Genomic DNA, 18,449 nt, shown 5'->3' on the forward strand with positions numbered 1-18,449 from the left:
GGGCCGGGATAATAGCAGCTACCCTAACCTGGTAATAGGTGGATTCATCTTTGTTGCCAAGTCGTGGTTCGGGAGTGTATGCTATAATAGTTCTGATTTGGAGAAGCTCTTCAGACTGATAATAACTTAAAAGTCAAAATAGCTTTTTTTTTTTGAAATCACAGGTTTTATACCAGTCACCGAAATGTTCTTTTGGAAGGTCTTCATTACTGCGGAAAAGGCAGGGAGGATAGAAGGAGTTTTCTTGGGTCCTAGAAAAATATTCAAAAGTATTTTTCTAGATTTCCAAATCTTTTTTCCTACTTAAAGCATTAAAGTTAAAATTTTTGACTTAAAAATGTAATATAAATGGAATTATAGTTGTGGGTAATAAGAGATATTTATTAAAAAACATTATTTAATATCCCATGGGTTACCTTCCTTATGAATTTAGCTAACTGATAAAAATAATATACTATTTTTATGTTTTGTTCCCTGGTAGTACAAATAAAAACTTTATTTTATAACGTTTTAGTGTCTTAGAGCAGAAGGAGCTTCAGGATCTCTCTAGGATACCTATTTAGGATATAACAATGAGAAAGGTTAGCATTACTGCCTCCATAGACATGAGTCTGAGCAAACTCTGGGAGATGGTGAAGGACAGGGAAGCCTGGTGTGCTGCAGTCCATGGGTCTCAGAGAGTTGGTCATGACTTAGAGACTGAACAAAGTGACAAAGGTATTTTCAAAGAAGGGTTAAATGGCCACCTCAAGGCCACCTAGACAGCTGGAGATGGGCAAGGTGAAACTGGGCCTCCTGGTTCTAATTTTAGGTTATTTTCCTTATTCTAGAGTCAAGAAAACAGTTTTGAGATTTTGAAATGCAATATTGATATGCTCACTTTTCAAAAAGGGTTGAAAATATATTCAGTACGTATTGAGAAACAACTGACGTGCATTTGAAGGAGTAAGTATGGAGAAATGGTTCTGTTGAGAATAAGTGCCAGTCTGCAGCGCAGATAATTATTTGCAGTTACTGGAAAAGAGTCTGATGCTGGGAGGGATTGGGGGTGGGAGGAGAAGGGGACGACAGAGAATGAGATGGCTGGATGGCATCACCGACTTGATGGACATGAGTTTGAGTGAACTCCGGGAGTTGATGATGGACAGGGAGGCCTGGCGTGCTGTGCCTATGGGGTCGCAAAGAGTCGGACACGACTGAGCAACTGAACTGAATGTGATATTAAGAAATTGAGTCTGAATTATTTTATGCTTTTTATAATATATTTGCTTTTCTGCTGTTTTTAACTGCCATTGAGGTGAACAACGTTCTCATTTATCCTTTTGGTCTCTTCCTCCTTATCAGTTTTTTTTCAACTAGTTTTTTTTTCCATTATCCTGACATTTCCTGCATTTATTTATTTTTGGCCACACCACACAGCTTGTCCTCATCACTCTTTTAAGTCAAGTTTTTTAAAATTATAAAGAATACTTCTATATGGATATTGTCCTGAAGATTAAGAAGATTGTTTCTTGAACACCTAGGAACCAACTTCTTATCAAGGTTAATTCATGTAGCATGTTTTTTATGTGCCTGCTGTGTGTTTGGCACAATCCGGGCACTGAGGCTTCATAAGTAAGCAGAGTGAAGTGCAGACACTCCTGAAGCTTGAATCCACCAGATGTAGCAGATAGAGGCATGAGTGAAGGAATAGCTGTTATCTGCTACGGTGCTGAGAACTGGGGGATAAGGGGGAAGAGCGCGCGTGTGGGGGATGGGAAAGTGAGAGCAGGTTCCGGTGGCATGCCCGGCGGTCCGGGAAGGCCGTCCCACAAGGTGGGACCTCTCGTGGTCCCAAGACGGCATTGGAGTAAGCTGTGTGAGTGAGCGCAGTCTGTATAGGAACACATTAGAAATACATCTGATGGCACACAGTATGGAGATCCCTCAGAAAACCCAAACCAGAAGAACCACTGTGCAGTCCAGCAGTGATACTCCTGGGCTTTTATCTGAAGAAACCAAAGACACTAATTCAGAAAGATATCAGCACTCCTGTGTTCACTGTAGCATTATTCACAATAGCCAAGATAAGCAAGCACCTTAAGTGCCCGTTGGAGATGAGTGAATAAGGAAGGTGAGGTGTATGTGTGTGTGTATATATATGTGTACACACACATGCATGTGTACAGTGGACTATTTCTCAGCCATAGAAAGGAATGAAACCTTGCCGTTTATAATAATATGGGTGGACCTGGAGGGTATTATGCTAAGTGAAATAAGTTAGACTGAGAAAAGCAAGTACCTTGTGCTCTCACTAGTATAGTATAATATTTTAAGTCAGTTATCAGTTCAGTTCAGTCACTCAATCATGTCCGACTCTTTGCGACCCCATGAATCACAGCACGCCAGGCCTCCCTGTCCATCACCAACTCCCAGAGTTCACTCAAACTCATGTCCATCGAGTCAGTGATGCCATCCAGCCATCTCATTCTCTGTCGTCCCCTTCTCCTCCCGCCCCCAATCCCTCCCAGCATCAGAGTCTTTTCCAGTGAGTCAACTCGTCGCATGAGGTGGCCAAAGTATTGCAGTTTCAGCTTTAGCATCAGTCCTTCCAGTGAACACCCAGGATTGATCTCCTTTAGAATGGACTGGTTGGATCTCCTTGCAGTTATACTGCAGTTAAAAAAAAGAAATCTGCATACATGTAAATATTTTGTAAAAAAAATTTTTTTTGGTAAGTAATGTTGGTGTTTCTTTCTGCTGTAATTTATAAACACCTGATCTCCTAAGAATCGATGCTTTTGAACTGTGGTGTTGGAGAAGACTCTTGAGAGTCCCTTGTACCGCAAGGAGATCCAACCAGTCCATTCTAAGGGAGATCGATCCTGGGTGTTCATTGGAAGGACTGATGCTAAAGCTGAAACTGCAATACTTTGGCCACCTCGTGCGACGAGTTGACTCACTGGAAAAGACTCTGATGCTGGGAAAGGTTGGGGGCGGGAGGAGAAGGGGAGGACCGAGAATGAGATGACTGGACGGTATCACCGACTCTGTGGACATGAGTTTGAGTGAACTCAGGGAGTTGGTGATGGACAGGGAGGCCTGGCGTGCTATGATTCATGGGATCGCGGAGAGTCGGACATGACTGAGCGACTGAACTGAACTGAATGTCTAGGTAACACCTCTTCCACTCAGCTTTTGACTTTCAACCTGGGAGTAGTACTAGTTGTAATCTCATGGAGTTGCTTTAAAGATTACGGATATGTGTACATGCACACACACGTATGTATACACATATGTATATGTATGAACATGCACATACGTACGTATGAAGTGCTTAGAGTTTTGTCTGCATAAGAGTAAATGACCATTAGCTGTAAATTTATAATAGACTGGATCTGCATTTTAGATCCTAAACTAAAAGGGTAACATACCTGCCCTTTTACTTTGTTTGAATTAAAACAATAAATGATTTTAATAAAGGCTCGGTATCAGGGAGTTGTTCCTTGTATTTGAGGTAAACTTAATCCCGATTGTTTATGAGAGTTCCTGAAAACTTAGCTCTCAGTTTAGCAACTTCGCTTTGGTTCACTGTCTGGGGCAGGATGACTGATGAAAGAAACATAATTCGAGCTTTCATGGTCTCCTCACCCTTCTCACGTGGAGGAAGCTGCATTGAATCGGGCTTAACAGATTTCTTGCACACAGACACACACACACACACACACACACACACACATGCTATAAATTCCAGACACAGTAATGTTTAAGGTCAAAGACTAGTTCTGTAACATAAATTAGAAATAAGCTATTTTTTAGGAAGAGTTTAGTGAAATCTCTGAAACAACCAAGGAAGGAATATTTAATGTATCAATGAGTTGAGGTTAAAAGACTACTGTCCATGAAGGTTTTTACATTCTTAAGGGATTGTGTATACCATGCAAACTATCATGTACTTCATGCAGGAAATTGTGTTTTGCCTATTTTCAGTTGTTTTTAAATCAATGACCAGATTGTTGATTACTAGAAGAACACAAGTAAGTTATCTTCATATATATAATTTTATTATAGTTTTGGGAACTTTGGATTTACATTTTGATGGTCCTAATTGTATTAGAATCGTGTTTGTCAACTCTGTACTTTGCTGGGGCTTTACTGGTGATCCACTGGCAGATAATGAGCTATTTGAGGACCGTTTCCTTTAGGTATTGTTTGTAGTTAAAATTATCCTTTGTAAATTATCTTTTTGGTGATATACTTTAAATAAACAGTTTAGTCTTGAGATATGTTAGAAGTATCAAGAATATTGTTACGTTGTTATAGTTTTTCACAGGTCTTTCCTCCTTTATATTAAGATGTATGTTGTTAGGACGCACTGCTGTATTTTTCTGTGTTTTTGAGTTGAATAAATTGGGACGTGATCTGTTCCGTGTTCACCCTTCTGACGTGCACGTTATCCGGTACACACGGAAGGGTTCCTGGCAACCCTGAACAGGAACATTGATTTTGTACACACCGTGGGCAGACCCTGGAGGTTCAAGCCCCAAGTCGACAGCTGACGAGCGGAGCGCCTCGGCCCCGAGTCTCCTGTATTCGAAGCAGAGGAATAAATCATGACATTACAAGGCTGTGTCCGCTGACTTACTGCTGTTCTGTGACGGGGTAGGGAGAGAGTGCTGTTTAAAGCCGTGTCATCAGCCCCCAAGGCAGCCGGGCGTGAAGCCTCGCCGTGCGCTGTGTAGCCGTGCCTCCCGGCCTTGCCCTGACGAGTCAGCCAGGCCGTGCGTTCTGCCTGCGGCACCGGCTGCCCGGCTGACAGCAGCCCCCTCGTCCTCCTGTCAGTGCTGTGTTAACTGGAGTGTGTCCTCGTGGCCTGCGGGAGCAGCTGCAAGCGCTGCTCCCTTCCGAGCAGCTGTCTGCGTGTCGCCCCGCTCCGACCCGCGTTTAGTGGGTGGGCAGCACCCTCGCGGCGCCCGTGGCGCGTTAGTCACGGAGCCCTGTGTGTGCGCTCCGTGTCCCGGCCGGGCACCGGGAGCGCCGCGCGCCCTGAGTGCCGGAATTGCACTGAGTCACTAGCCTCCCCTCCTTTGTTAGGGTCGCCCCCAGGCGTTTCAGCGTATGCTTTCTCCCTGCTTCCGTTAATACCATCCAGGGGCTCTGCAGAAGGACATCCTGTGATCCCTGGGAAATGGGCTGGCAAAGTGTAGACGTCATAGGTCGGGTTGGATGGAGTGGGAGTCTGGAGGGGGTCCAATGTCTCTATCTAGGTTTTCCGTCATCTGCACTCGTCCCTGAGTGGCACCACCTGTATCTGCATTTCATCTGAAGCCCGCCATGCAGAGAAACTTTCTGGAGACCAAGAACTGAACAGTCGGGGCGAGAGCAAAGATTGCCCAGCCACCTCCCCACCCCAGATGATCGAAGTGTGTTTTCCCCTCTTAGTGATTTTAGAGCTGCGACAGAGTGGTGCAGTTAACAGTTATCACCCCGACCTCTCAGGGAAAGGTAGTCTGGAAACAGCTTTTAGGCTTTTATTTCTTCCCGAAGCCCACAGCAGCCAGTCACATCATCTGACCCTGCAGACAGTGACTCTGCTTCTCAGTGTGTGATTTGACTTGATCCTCTTCTTCAGAGCACTGTGTTTTCATGCATTGCCAAGTGGATGTGGCCAGAGTGTGCAAGCGGGACGGTAGAGGTGGTTGTGTGACACTTTGTGGGAAGTTTTGTGTGGAGGAAACTTCTCAGATGGGAAAGTTGCTTGTGTTTGCATCTTCCAAGCCTTGAGGTGATGAGAGCTGTTTTTCATAGACACGAGGACATGAAGGGTCAGAGCCATGATGGTGTGTGTGCAGTAATTTAATCTTTTAATTGTGACTATCAGAGAAGTTTATAAAATAACCTTTGCACTAATTGTGTAATGTAATATGAAGTATTCACCTGACATGGAAGCTATCAGGATAGAAACGTGTCTTATTGCCCCTTTGACACTTGTCTCTGAATAATAACAATTATAAATAGTAATGATGACAGTGATGATGTTAAAGGTTTCTTCATAAATTCTGAAGTTTACAAGTTATAGAGCAGTTTCCATACAGTCTTTAGAAAAAGACTTGTGTTCAGCTGTATTCTACTGGAAGATTTTAATTAAAGAACAAAAAACCTGTGCTCAAATTGTAATTCCTTGGTGGGAAAGTTATCCATCATCTTGTACCCTTTCAGCTTTATGAGTGTCTGTTGCTATATTGAGTCTTGTTCAGTCTGTTCAGGAACTTGGTTTGGTATCTTTGGGCCTTCATGTAGTTCTCAGTAGGAAACACTGCTTTCTTCCGTTGGAAAGTGGTATTTTCTTCATTCATTGGATGTTTATGGTGCCAAGGGAGGCTCCTGCCTCTTGTTGTGTAGAAACAAACTGATTTATTCTTGGTCATTGAGATCAGTCGCTCCAGCCAGTAGATTAGCCCCAGTTAGCCGCTGGTTCAGTGGCATTAAGGGGCTGGAGGGCCAGGCGGCATCTCATCATCTGGTTCGGGTGGGCGCCTCCCGTCCGGAGGTCCGATCTCCAAACCGGAAGAGCTCTGCTCAGCTGGGGCAGCAAGGAGAACTTGCCCAAAGGGGTTTTAGGTGTGGTGATGTGGGGGCCACCCCACCTCACCCCTGACCTGTGATTCCATGTCTTCTGGCTTTGGGAGAAGCAGCACTGAAATGTTTTCTGATTCAGAGCGTGTCCTGCATTGTGTAAAACAGAGCTGCCCCCTACCCCCACCCCCCCAAGGGTGCTGTTCCCTCACGGGGGACATACCTGGGTCTTGGGTGCACCGCCCCCCTTCTAGTTAGGCCGGCGGCTTCTCGGCTCGAAGTGTGGGTGAGAAGAGTCGAGTCCGCGGCCCTGAGCCTGCCGCGTCACTTTGCAGTTAGATCGATAACCCTGATGACTTGCATGCTGTTCGCAGTGCCGTGCCCTCGGGGGTGTGCTTCTCTGAGTCCGGCGGTGGCTGTGCTGGCAGAGATGGCAGGTCCTCACCCAAACCTTCGTCCAGTGACCCTGAGCCTGATCAGGCCTCCTCTTTGACGGAAGAGGGACAGCATCGTTAACTGACACATGCCCAGCTGCTCGCCGGGTAGATGCCTCCCTAGAAGCCTCCTGCCCCGAACCTCCCGAAGCAGGTCCAGTGGCCCGCTGGGAGCCACCGGCAGTGTCGCCCTGTGGGAGCTGGCTTCCCAGGGCCCAGCATCCATCCACCCTCCTGCAGCACATCTCAGGGGCCTCTGCCCTGTCCTCTGCCCCCGCCCAGGACAGCAGAGGTGCCCCAAGGACCCAGGGCACAGGCAGGAAGCGGAGAGGGAATCCGGGGCAGGGGGCAGGCGTTGAAGGCACAGCTTCCCCAGACCTGTCTCCTCCCTGCGGCTTACCGCTGTGATAAATAGCGTCATGGGAAGAGGGGAGCAAGTTAACCACCTGGGAAGGAAACCAGGAACTTGGTTTTGAAGGAGACGTTTGGCTTTGGTCGAGTTTTCCAGACAAGAGTGTAGTGGTCTTCATTAATTTAGTATTGATAAGATATGATTACTTGCCAGGTACTGGGAATTTCAAGGTTATTTATGATTCTAAGTCATAAATAATAAATTATATTGTGTCAATCAAGGCCTCGGCAGTGTGACTAGGACTCTGATGTGGGAAAGGTAGGAGAGAGGTCTGTAGGTTAAAAGTTGACCCCAGTATCACACCTGGTTCTTGGAAGGAAGTTGGTATTTTGTCTTGGATATATTTACTTGTCGTGTGTGTGTGTGTCTGTGTGTGTGTGTGAGAGAGAGAGAGAGGTCGTGCTACAAAATCTGGCCGGACAGACAGGCAGTGGCCAGATTGTGAAGAATCTCATTTGCTAAATTAAGGGGTTTGGATTTTATCCAGCAGACTGTGGGGAGGCAAATAGGGGACATGCTGTGACTAGCTTTGTTTTGGGGACAGGAACTCCGGTGGCGTTATATTAATAAAAGAAAACCTGAGTAGGGAAACTCTGACTGACAGGCGTCCAGTGAAAAGGCAGTCACAGTGATTCGACCAGAGTTGGCTAGCTCCTGAATGAACAGCGACCACGAGAGGCAGATGAGACTGGGGTTTAGAACGTGGCTGACAAGGGGACGTCTGTCGTGTGCAGAGCCTGCTTGAAGGCGGATAAACACGAGGGCACGTTTAGACCGACACACACAGGATAGGGCCTCGCCAGGTGTTTCCTCAGTGACGCGGCGCGCAGAGCCTGCTGTCACTCGCCACGAGGAAGCTGTAACTCTGCGGAGTGTGTGTACACGAGTACATATAATACATATATATGTGTAGTGTCTCATTTGCATTTAATTACGTGTAATTTACGAGTGGTTAGCAGCAGCAGCAGCAGAGTCACTCTGCTCCACTTGTAAAGATTCAGAAACTCCTTTGGGGCTGCCTCGCACCTGTGGTTGTCTGTCTTTCCGTTGCTAGTAGTTCACCATCAGTTTTGTTCTTGGTTAAGAGATGTTTGTAGGTTATGATTTTCAGAGATGCCTAATAGTTTTAGAAAATAGGTTCAGTCAGTTAGGTTTTATTTATTGATTATTTGGACCATGTCCGTCAATACAGTAATAGTGTGATTGTACCAATATTATCTTCTAAAATTAGAGCCAGCATTCACTGGATCATCAAAAAAGCAAGTGAGTTCCAGAAAAACATCTACTGCTGCTCTATTGACTATGCCAAAGCCTTTGACAGTGTGGATCAAAATAAACTGTGTAAAATTCTTCAAGAGATGGGAATATCAGACCACCTGACCTGCCTCTTGAGAAGCCTGTATGCCAATCAGGAAGCAACAGTTAGAACTGGACATGGAACAACAGACTGGTTCCAAATAGGAAAAGGAGTACATCAAGGCTGTATATTGTGACCTGATTACCTAACTTATATGCAGAGTACATCATGAGGAACGCTGGGCTGGAGGAAGCACAAGCTGGAATCAAGATTGCCGGGAGAAATATCAATAACCTCAGATGTGCAGATGACACCACCCTAATGGCAGAAAGTGAAGAGGAACTCAAAGGCCTCTTGATGAAAGTGAAAGAGGAGAGTGAAAACGTTGGCTTGAAGCCCAACATTCAGAAAACAAAGATCATGGCATCTGGTCCCATCACTTCATGGCAAATAGATGGGAGAACAGTGGAAACAGTGGCTGACTTTATTTTGGGGGGCTCGAAAATCACTTCAGATGGTGACTGTAGCCATGGAATTAAAAGACGCTTACTCCTTGGAAGGAAAGTTACGACCAACCTAGACAGCATATTAAAAAGCAGAGACGTTACTTTGTCAACAGAGGTCTATCTAGTCAAGGCTATGGTTTTTCCCATGGTCATGTATGGATGTGAGAGTTGGACCATAAAGAAAGCTGAGCACTGAAGAATTGATGCTTTTGAACTGTGATGTTGGAGAAGACTCTTGAGAGTCCCTTGGACTGCAAGAAGAGCCAACCAGTCCATCCTAAAGGAAATCAGTCCTGGGTGTTCATTGGAAGGACTGATGTTTAAGCTGATACTCCAGTATTTTGACTACCTGATGTGAAGAGCTGACTCATTTGAAAAGACCCTGATGTTGGGAAAGATTGAAGGCAGGAGGAGAAGGGGACGACAGAGGATGAGATGGTTAGATGGCATCACTGACTCAATGGACATGGGTTTGGGTGAACTCCGGGAGTTGGTGATGGACAGGGAGGCCTGGCGTGCTGTGATTCATGGGGTCGCAAAGAGTCGGACACGACTGAGCGGCTGAACTGAACTGCCTGAAAATTAGAGATTTATGTTTCAGTTCATGATTACTCAACTGAAAACACTGGATGATTTCATGTAAGCCAATTTTTTCTTTTATCCTGAAATTTATTATGTACCAGATGAAACAGCTGAACAAGAGTGATCTCCAGGTTTCTTCCTAATTGTATGGTTTACTGCTTAAATAACAGCCTCATTTTAAACGTATAGTTTGTATATAATTCACATGAACATCCTCTCTTCCAGTCGTCTAGAATCCAGAGTCTGGAAACTTGTGTGCAGAGAAGGCAGGTATGTTTGAGCTGTGTTACAGTGTCAGGCTCCTGAGCTTTGTGGAAAAGTAGACGGGTCTCCTCTAGGAAAAGCAAAACTGCTGCTCAGCTGACTTGAAGAGTGTGAACTGGAGAGCAGAGAGAATGGTAAACTTAGTGGCGGGGGAGGAAACGTGGGGGAGGAAATGGGTTTGCCGGCGCTGGTGTCCTGTGCTTGGGACAGCTGCAGAAATGCGGAGTTGAGGCTCACTCACGTGTAGGCTCCTGGAGGGCAGGGGTCTCATCTCTCTGACTCATCCTGTCCCCAGCACCAGGACCGATGTCTGACACCCGTGTTATGTCCCCACGTCTAGTTGTGTGGTCTTGGGCAGTTGGTTTAACTTTGTTTCGGTTTCCCCACCTGTAAAATGAATGAAAGCAAGCGTACATGAAAGAAACAAGCCAAAAAGAAACATTAGAGCTGTGTGGCTGGCCAGCCGGGAGAGGAGCAGAGCTTTCCCAGGGACTTGGGTGCAGGGAGGTCAGGATGAATGTTTGGTAATGAAACAGCTGGATGCACCACCCTAAAGGAGGAGGCAAGAGTGACGTGTAAGATAATGTCTTATTATAAAAAAGCATTGAAAACCAAAGGGTGCAACCAACCGCTGTCCTCTTTGATGATATTGGATTGCTGTTTCAACTGTCAAGTGGAGTGTTAGAGTTTTGCTCTAGTAAGAATGTTTCATAGTTGGAATAACCTTACAGTTTTCAGGTAGCCGGCTGCTACCTTTCTTGGCCTACACTTTTAAATGTGAATGTAAATTAAATGCGTTTAAACAGATGGTCTCTTTATACTTTCCACTAAAATTTTTTTCATTCCATGAGGAATTTATCACTGCAGCAGTTTATTTTGTGCACCCATAACTGTTTATAGCACTTAGGTCTCTGAGTTAAATATTGATTCACTTAAAAATCAAATGAAGTCTCTAATCAATATTTCTTGCATTTTATGCATAAATAAATTCCTAGGGGACATAAATATGTCCCTCAATAATTCTTATAGAACTTTAGTTGCAGGCAGACGGACTTCTACAGGAAAAAAAAAAAAAAAAGACTCTGGCTAAGAGACACAGAGCCCAGAGTAACGGGAGCAGCGATGGGTCAGGATGCGATCTTTACTGGTAAAGTGTGTGAATTAGAATCATGCTGTTTCCTGTTGTGGTTGTCACACTCAATGGACCGTCTTCCTGTCGTCTCCGTGGAAATCTGATAATGTGTTTTTTTTCCCTCCTCAAAATGCATGTTTACCGAATCACTTAAAACATGGCCTAGTTGTATCAGGGGCTGATTTCCTCTAATAAATACCTAGTTTAACTTTCAGAGCAAAGTATAAGTGAGATTTCATATCACAAAGGGAAGGAACTTGGGTTTCGCTTCCAACTAAGTATACTTGCAGGTCGAGGTGATGACTCGTAGAATTTTCATCAGTTCCCTCTGTGACATTTTGGAGAGACTGCTCTGTTGGTTTCCTGCAGACTCTCATGGTTGGGGAAAGTTTTTTACATTGCACCTCTATCATAGATGTTGAATTTTTCATTTAAAGGTCAGCTCTTCTTGTTTGTCTGTTCAAAGACTCCTTCTCTGCTATATAATTAGTATAAAATGTTTTCAGCCAGTATATATTATTCAAAGCCTTATAATGATGGGGATTTTGAATCTTTGTATATCAAAAGCCAGGTTAAAATAATGGTTATTGTATTCTGGAGCCTGCTGGCATTGGTACCCTGGCTTTGCCACTTGCTTGTTGTCTGAAGTGAAGTGAAAGTAAAAGTTGCTCAGTCCTGTCTGACTCTTTGTGACCCCATGGACTATACAGTCCATCTAATTCTCCAGGCCAGAACACTGGAGTGGGTAGCTGTTTCCTTCTCCAGGGGATCTTCCCAACCCGAGGTTCGAAGCCAAGTCTCCTGCATTGCAGGCAGATTCTTTACCAGCTGAGCCACAACGGAAGCCCAAGAATACTGGAGTGGGTAGCCTATCCCTTTGCTAGTGGATCTTCCTGACCCAGGAATCCAACTGGGGTCTCCAGCGTCGCAGGCGGGTCCTTTACCAACTTTGCTCGTTGTGTAACCTCAGGCCAGTGGTGTAACTCTGCTGCAGAGTCCTGGTCTGTAAAGTGGGCATAATGATGATACTACCTGTTTCCTAAGGTTGTTGTAGGGTTAAACCTGAGTGTATCCGGCTGAGAATATGCCCAGCCCAGAGCCAGTCTGCACCGTGTCAACGTTGACTCCTGCTGCCGTCGGTCACAGCGTAGCCCTTAGACTGTGGCCACGATGGGAAGGTTCAGTTTCCTTCATACCGTGGCTCAGCTCACTGTTAGCGACCTCTGTCCTCACATTTCTCTGATTTCACAGGCCCCAGGTCCTGTCTCCATCAGGTGACTTCCATGCATACTTACTTCACAGTGGTACTCCATAGGAAATAAATATCCCTGTGCGTTTTTGTGTGTGTGTGTTAGTATGTTGGGACTATATCAGTTTGGCACATTGAGTATGCTTGGTGAAATTATATGTGGATTGATACATTCCTATGCCATTTAACAAGGATGATAAGGATATTTTTTCCTTAAAGCTGTCTTTGGTACCTTTTTTTCTTTATTTGGTATATTCCATTTTTGTTTAGTGACAGCAGTGTATTCCTTCAGTCTCAAGGATTTAATGTCAGTGATGTCTTCTGACCCAAACACCGAATCTTCTTCTCCCCCATCCCCTGGTTTCATGAGGAACTGTGGTGTTAGAGAAACAGCTGACAAATGTCGAAAGAGCTCTGTGGGGGTCTAGCCCGATTATGAACCTATAACTACCTAGAATCTTGGTTAATTCTAATCAAAGAAATGTGATTATCATTTCTCTTTAAGCTTAGAGATTCAGCACATCATAGGTAACCTAAAAGTAAGAAGATTCTCCTTCCTACTTGGCTTATTTATAGATCTCATTTCTTTTTTTTAAATTGCCTTGTAGTTGATTAAGAATATTTTGCTTGTTTCAGGTGGACCGTATGGTTCGGTGTTTTTATAGACTCTGCATCATTTGATCTCATTTCTTTACAGGGCTTCATTCTCCAAAGCAAACCTCTACAGCTTGTCGTTTGCTTTCCTCCGTCTGCGAAGTTCTGGAAACGTTCTAGGGGATTGATTTGTTGTGACAGTCAGCACTGTGTTCAGAGGTGCAGACAGATCTCATCTAGAATGAAACCTGGCGTCTTCACCGGGTCCCGGGAGTCTCCTCAGCTCCGACCTGCTTCCTCTCTGACCTTATCCCCTGCTGCTCCGCCATTTGATCCAATCAGCTGAGCCCCCCACTACTCGGTGAAAGTGCCGAGCCTGCCCCCGCTCAGGATTCCTGGATGCCCCGCTCCCCGAGCGCACCCTCCTTGGCTCCCGTGGTTCAGTAGGGTCTCGGTGCCCGTGTGGCCACGTCGGAGCTTGTCCCCCACCTCCTGTGTAGGGTGGCCCCCGTGTCACTCCCTCCCCCGTTACCCTGCTTTAGGCTTCTTCACAGAATTTACCTCCAGCTTAGACGTAAACGCATGTTTTCCTTGTTTACTGTTTGCTCTCCGCACTGACACGCAAGCGTCATGGACACAGGGGCTTGTTCTGCATCCCTGTCCCTTTGTCGCTGACTCACTCAGTCGTGTGTGCCTCTTTGCGACCCCGTGGACTTCAGCGCACCAGGCTCCCCTGTCCATCACCAACTCCCAGAGCTTGCTCAGACTCATGTCCACTGAGTCAGTGACGCCATCCAACCATCTCATCCTGTGTTGTCTGCTTCTCCTCCCGCCTTCAATCTTTCCCAGCATCAGGGTCTTTTCCAGTGAGTCAGCTCTTAGTATCAGGTGGCCAGAGTATTGGAGCTTCAGCTTCAGCATCAGTCCTTCCAGTGAATGTTCAAGGTTGATTTCCTTTAGGATTGACTGGTTGGATCTTCTTGCAGTCCAAGGGACTCTCAAAAGAGTCTTCTCCAGCACCAGAGTTTGAAGACATCAATTCTTCACTGCTCAGCCTTCTTTATGGCCCAACTCTCACATCCATGCATGACTATTGGAAAAACCATAGCTTTGACTAGACGGACCTTTGTTGGTAAAGTGATGTCTCTGCTTTTTGATATGCTGTCTAGCTTTGTAGCAGCTTTTCTTCCAGGGAGCAAGAATCTTTTAATTTCATGGCTGCAGTCATTCTTCGCACTGATTTTGGAGCCCAAGAAAATAAAGTCTGTTTCTGTTGCTTAGTAGAAATTTATGATGGTACATGGCAGGTACTCAAAAACTTTGTTGAATTAAGTGACTTATTATAATGTTTCCAATTTCACAGTTACCTACTGTGTATTTTATCTTTCAGAGATTACCTTTAGATAGATTTTGAAGGTGGGTCTGGATTACTGTCTAGGTAAAGTGTTCTGTTAACCCTCTGCATGGAAAAAAGAATTCTTAACCATTACTAAAGATATAAAGTGTTAGAATTGATCTGATCTAAGAATAAAGAAGTTAGATCTCTCTGAGACCATGCTTACAGATCATATAGCATGTATTTCTTAAAGATGAGGAAACTGGGGTCTGGTTCTATTTGCGGGTGTGTGTGTGTATGTGTCTGTGTATCTGTGTTGTGGGTGTGCCAGCTACACAGCCTCAGTGCCCTGACTCTGTGATGTACTTCATTGTTATTACCTTGTACAATATAACTTCTTAATTTCCTAGTAAATTTGTTTTTCCTTGGGGATTTTTTTTTTTTTTTTACTTACAATTTACTGTCTCATCCACAAGCATATGCTATGATCGTATATTCTCTGCTTTCTTAAGTCACATAGTTGTTACATGGTGCTGGGTGGACGTGGACGATCTTCTGATATATTTCTGCCTTCCTTGGCAATCTCCACTTGGATGCCTCCGCGTTAACAGAATCAGTATTTGCAAGAGCAAATTCCTCAAAGTTCCACCTAAACCTGACACTTTTGTTGCATTTCTTTAAATAATTCATCCTGGTTGCTTAGGCCAAAACCTGTGGATTGGTGGGGGGAAGTATTTTTACCTTTCCCTGTGGCCAGTCGCTTGCATCTGGGAGGTTGCCGAATCCTGCAGAGCTTCCTTCTTTCCTGGAGGGTCTCGGTTAGCTGATGTGACCCTCTACCAAATGGTGGCCTTCGAAGAAAGTTTGTGACTTGGCTTCTTGTTGCAGAAATCGTCCTCTAAGAAACCAGTCAGATTCATCAGATGATACTGTCTTATTAGCGAGCAATTCATGACTTCCCTTAGGGATGACCGTCAAGGGCGTAGGGGAAAAGTCTGTAGCATTTAATACAGTGCTTTGGACTCTGGTGTGCCCAGTAAAATAGCTTCATGTTGTTATAATTCCTCGTTTTGAGAATGCATTTTCCCTCCTGTTACACAGTTAATTATTTTCTCAACAATGGAAAAGAATACTTTCCTTTAAAAAGCAGTTTTCAGTGAGCTGTTTTAAAAAGCCATCTCTCTGCAGATGTAGAAATCGAGTAAATCAAGTGCCTTTCACAGCTCTGTGAGTGCTTTTAGCCCATCAGGTGACACTGAAGCTTTTAAAGTTGCCTCATTCACAGCCAGGCAGCACAAGCAAGCTAAGAACTGACACTGCTGAGATGAACCCCATTTTCATTTCCCTCTGGTTCGGATGTATGAGAGAAGTCAGGGTGGTCTGAAATTGTTAAAGAGAAGCATCTGAATGCCGCCTAGTGGTGTACTGCGTGGGCTAATTAAGAAAATTTAAAAGTAATATTTATAGAAGGAATATTTTAAATTATTAAAACTTGTAAATGCAAAGTACTAAAACCCTATGATGATAACATTCCAAATGGAACAAATACATTTTTTGCTATATAAACATTAATTCAAAATCTTAACCAGAAAAAATATAGTACATATGATGAAGATGACTGTATTTTTAATCAAGATTTTAATGTTTTTGGTTCAGATTAGATTATTGTAACTGACTTTTTAAAAATTTAGTGGAACTATTTTGCACTTAAATATAGACAGATGTTGCTACTAAGATTGAATTGCTTTGTTTACATTTATCCCTTCAATTTGATTACCATATGAACTTTAATTTCTTTGTATGATAAAATAGAAATAATGGCTTATAGAAATTTTGTGGTGCATTTTCAGATGGTTTTATTCTTAAATTCCATTTTTCAAGTTGAATGAAAACTTTTATTCATTCAGTGTCTTGAAAATGCAGACTATAGCAAAACTTTAAAATGAGGAAGAATGCTGATTTAAATATTGCTTTAAATGCTAAAAAAAAAAAAAGGTCTCAAGACTTAAGAGAAATATAATTTAAAATGTAGACGAAGTCACAGGGAAAGAATTCTGATGAGGGTCAGTGGTGGGGGGGGAAGCAGTATCCCTTTGTTAAGCATTAAAAACATATTTAATTAACTGCTTGCCAAAACAAAACAATTAAAATGGCAATTACCTTTAGAATAGCATCAGTGTATTTGCAGCTCTTTGTGGTATAAAGCTAGGAAGCACGATGTTAATCTGAAAGGAGCAGTTTAAATATGAAATTATGATGTCCTTGGCTTCCTGTGGTACAGCTGTCAAGCTCGGGCAGCGCGCTGGTCAATGGTGACATTCTCCGTGTCAGCGAGCGGCGTCTCCTGATACCATCACCCGCGGTTCACACGTCGCAGCGGCTCCAACTGTCGAACGCTGGGTCCCCCGGCGCTGCTGCATCTTCCAGGCTCCCCCGCCTGGCTCACGTTTCATTCTTTGGCAATTTGCCCTAATGATATCCCCACGGAGCCCCCAGCCTCGCCTCCCGCCCAGAGCGCATCACGGCGCATTCATCCGAGCGAGCCCGGCACGGGCAGCACACGCTGTAATTTCCCACAGTTGCTCCTAAGACGCTGCTGGCTTGATGTTTCAGGTTTACTTAGGTTCTTCGTTTTGACCCCAAACAGTCTATGATAGGATCGGATATGATAGCTATAACCATCCGTGTAAGATGCCCAAGAAGCTACTTTGCTGCTTATGCATTTTTCAGGACCTCTTCTGAAACATGAGACTTTTTTTTTACGAGCAGAGTTGATCAATATAATAGGATTCAAGATCATCCATGGTTTTATGAACATGGTCCATCTTTGATAACTTGAGCGTGTCTCTCTGTGTGGAGGGTCAGCGGCCACTGACTGTTGTTTTCCTTTCACACTTTCTAGTTAACTGCCTGTCTCCATGGCTCCGTCGCCCTGCTGTACCCCATGTACTGGCAACACATATACATCCCTGTGCTCCCCCCGCACCTGCTGGACTACTGCTGGTAAGTTGGCTCTGCCAGTTCCCGTGGGCCCAGCCTTGAGGACTGGGAGACGCCGTCTCATCTGCAGAGGGCTTACTTATGTGTGTGTATATGAATGAGACCTCTCAAACCCAGCGTGGAGATCAGTAGCAAGTATTAAAAGGTGGTTTTATGAAGGGCAGAGTGGTTCTTTCCAAAGGTAGCAAGAATCTATTCTTGGCAAACATAAAGTTCTTTACATTTCCTTGAGTTTGTTCTACGGTCATTGAGATAATTAAATGCACAGATAGAAGCTGACCCAGTCTTAACAACTGTGGTTAGGAACGTTTTGCAGAAGTTGTTAAGTATCAGTCAGAGAGTCTGTGTTCCAGGGGTCAGAATTTGTCTGCAGAGTCCTTGAGAATCCAGGCTGTCTCTGTCGGGGCACATGTTCATCCCTTCCACCCCAGAGCACGCTTTCCCACACATGCTTCCCAAATAGCACTCCTGGTACCAGATACCTGTGGAGGGCTTGCCTCGAATGCAGGGTTTCCCTGAGTTCCTGGTGGTGAAGTCAAAGCCTCAGCCTTGATCCACCCTGAAAAGCATTACTGACACGTGTGGGAGTAATTCTGAAACACTTGTTGGCGAAACACCTGCCGGTGATCTCACAGTCTGAATTCTGCTGGCTGGGCCTCCAGAACTGCCCCGTCCTATTCCCTGGAGGCTGACGGAGAATTAGACCCTCAAACACCGGCCCTGTGATCTTCCTCAGGACTTAGGGCAATCATCTTCTGCAGGCAGAGCTCAGTTCTTCAGAAGTCAGATGAAATTTTTCACTCTGAACCATCCGTGTGCACATGGCTTCCCTGGTGGCTCAGATGGTAAAGAATCTGCCTGCCAACCAGGAGATGCAGGTTTGATCCCTGGGTCGGGAAGATCCCCTGAAGAAGGAAGTGGCAACTCACTCCAGTATTCTTGCCTGGGAAATCCCATGGACAGAGGAGCCTGCTGGGCTATATAGTCCATGAGGTCTCAAAAGAGTCAGACTCGACCGAGTGACTAAAACAACAGCAGTCCCTGTATTTGCGCGCGCGCACACACACACACACACACACACACATACA

General features: G+C 44.7%; 1 protein-coding gene across 7 annotated transcripts in view; it reads left to right on the forward strand.

Annotated features, from left to right (window-relative positions):
* Nucleotides 1–18,449, forward strand: part of DENND1B (DENN domain containing 1B) — a 273,822-nt gene that overhangs the window by 151,697 nt on the left and 103,676 nt on the right. For all 7 annotated transcript variants that reach the window (XR_008685007.2, XM_088845228.1, XM_055418975.2 and 4 more), the window contains one exon: nucleotides 17,264–17,364. Coding sequence is in view for 6 of the 7 variants with exons in the window: in XM_088845228.1 (XP_088701354.1) it covers nucleotides 17,264–17,364 (101 nt within the window). In the remaining variant the exon portion in view is untranslated. The remainder of the gene's footprint in view (nucleotides 1–17,263; nucleotides 17,365–18,449) is intronic.

Source organism: Moschus berezovskii, chromosome 17, assembly GCF_049115385.1.
Source record: "Moschus berezovskii isolate FMDL1 chromosome 17, NW_MosBer_1.0, whole genome shotgun sequence".
NCBI classification, from domain to species: Eukaryota; Metazoa; Chordata; class Mammalia; order Artiodactyla; family Moschidae; genus Moschus; species Moschus berezovskii.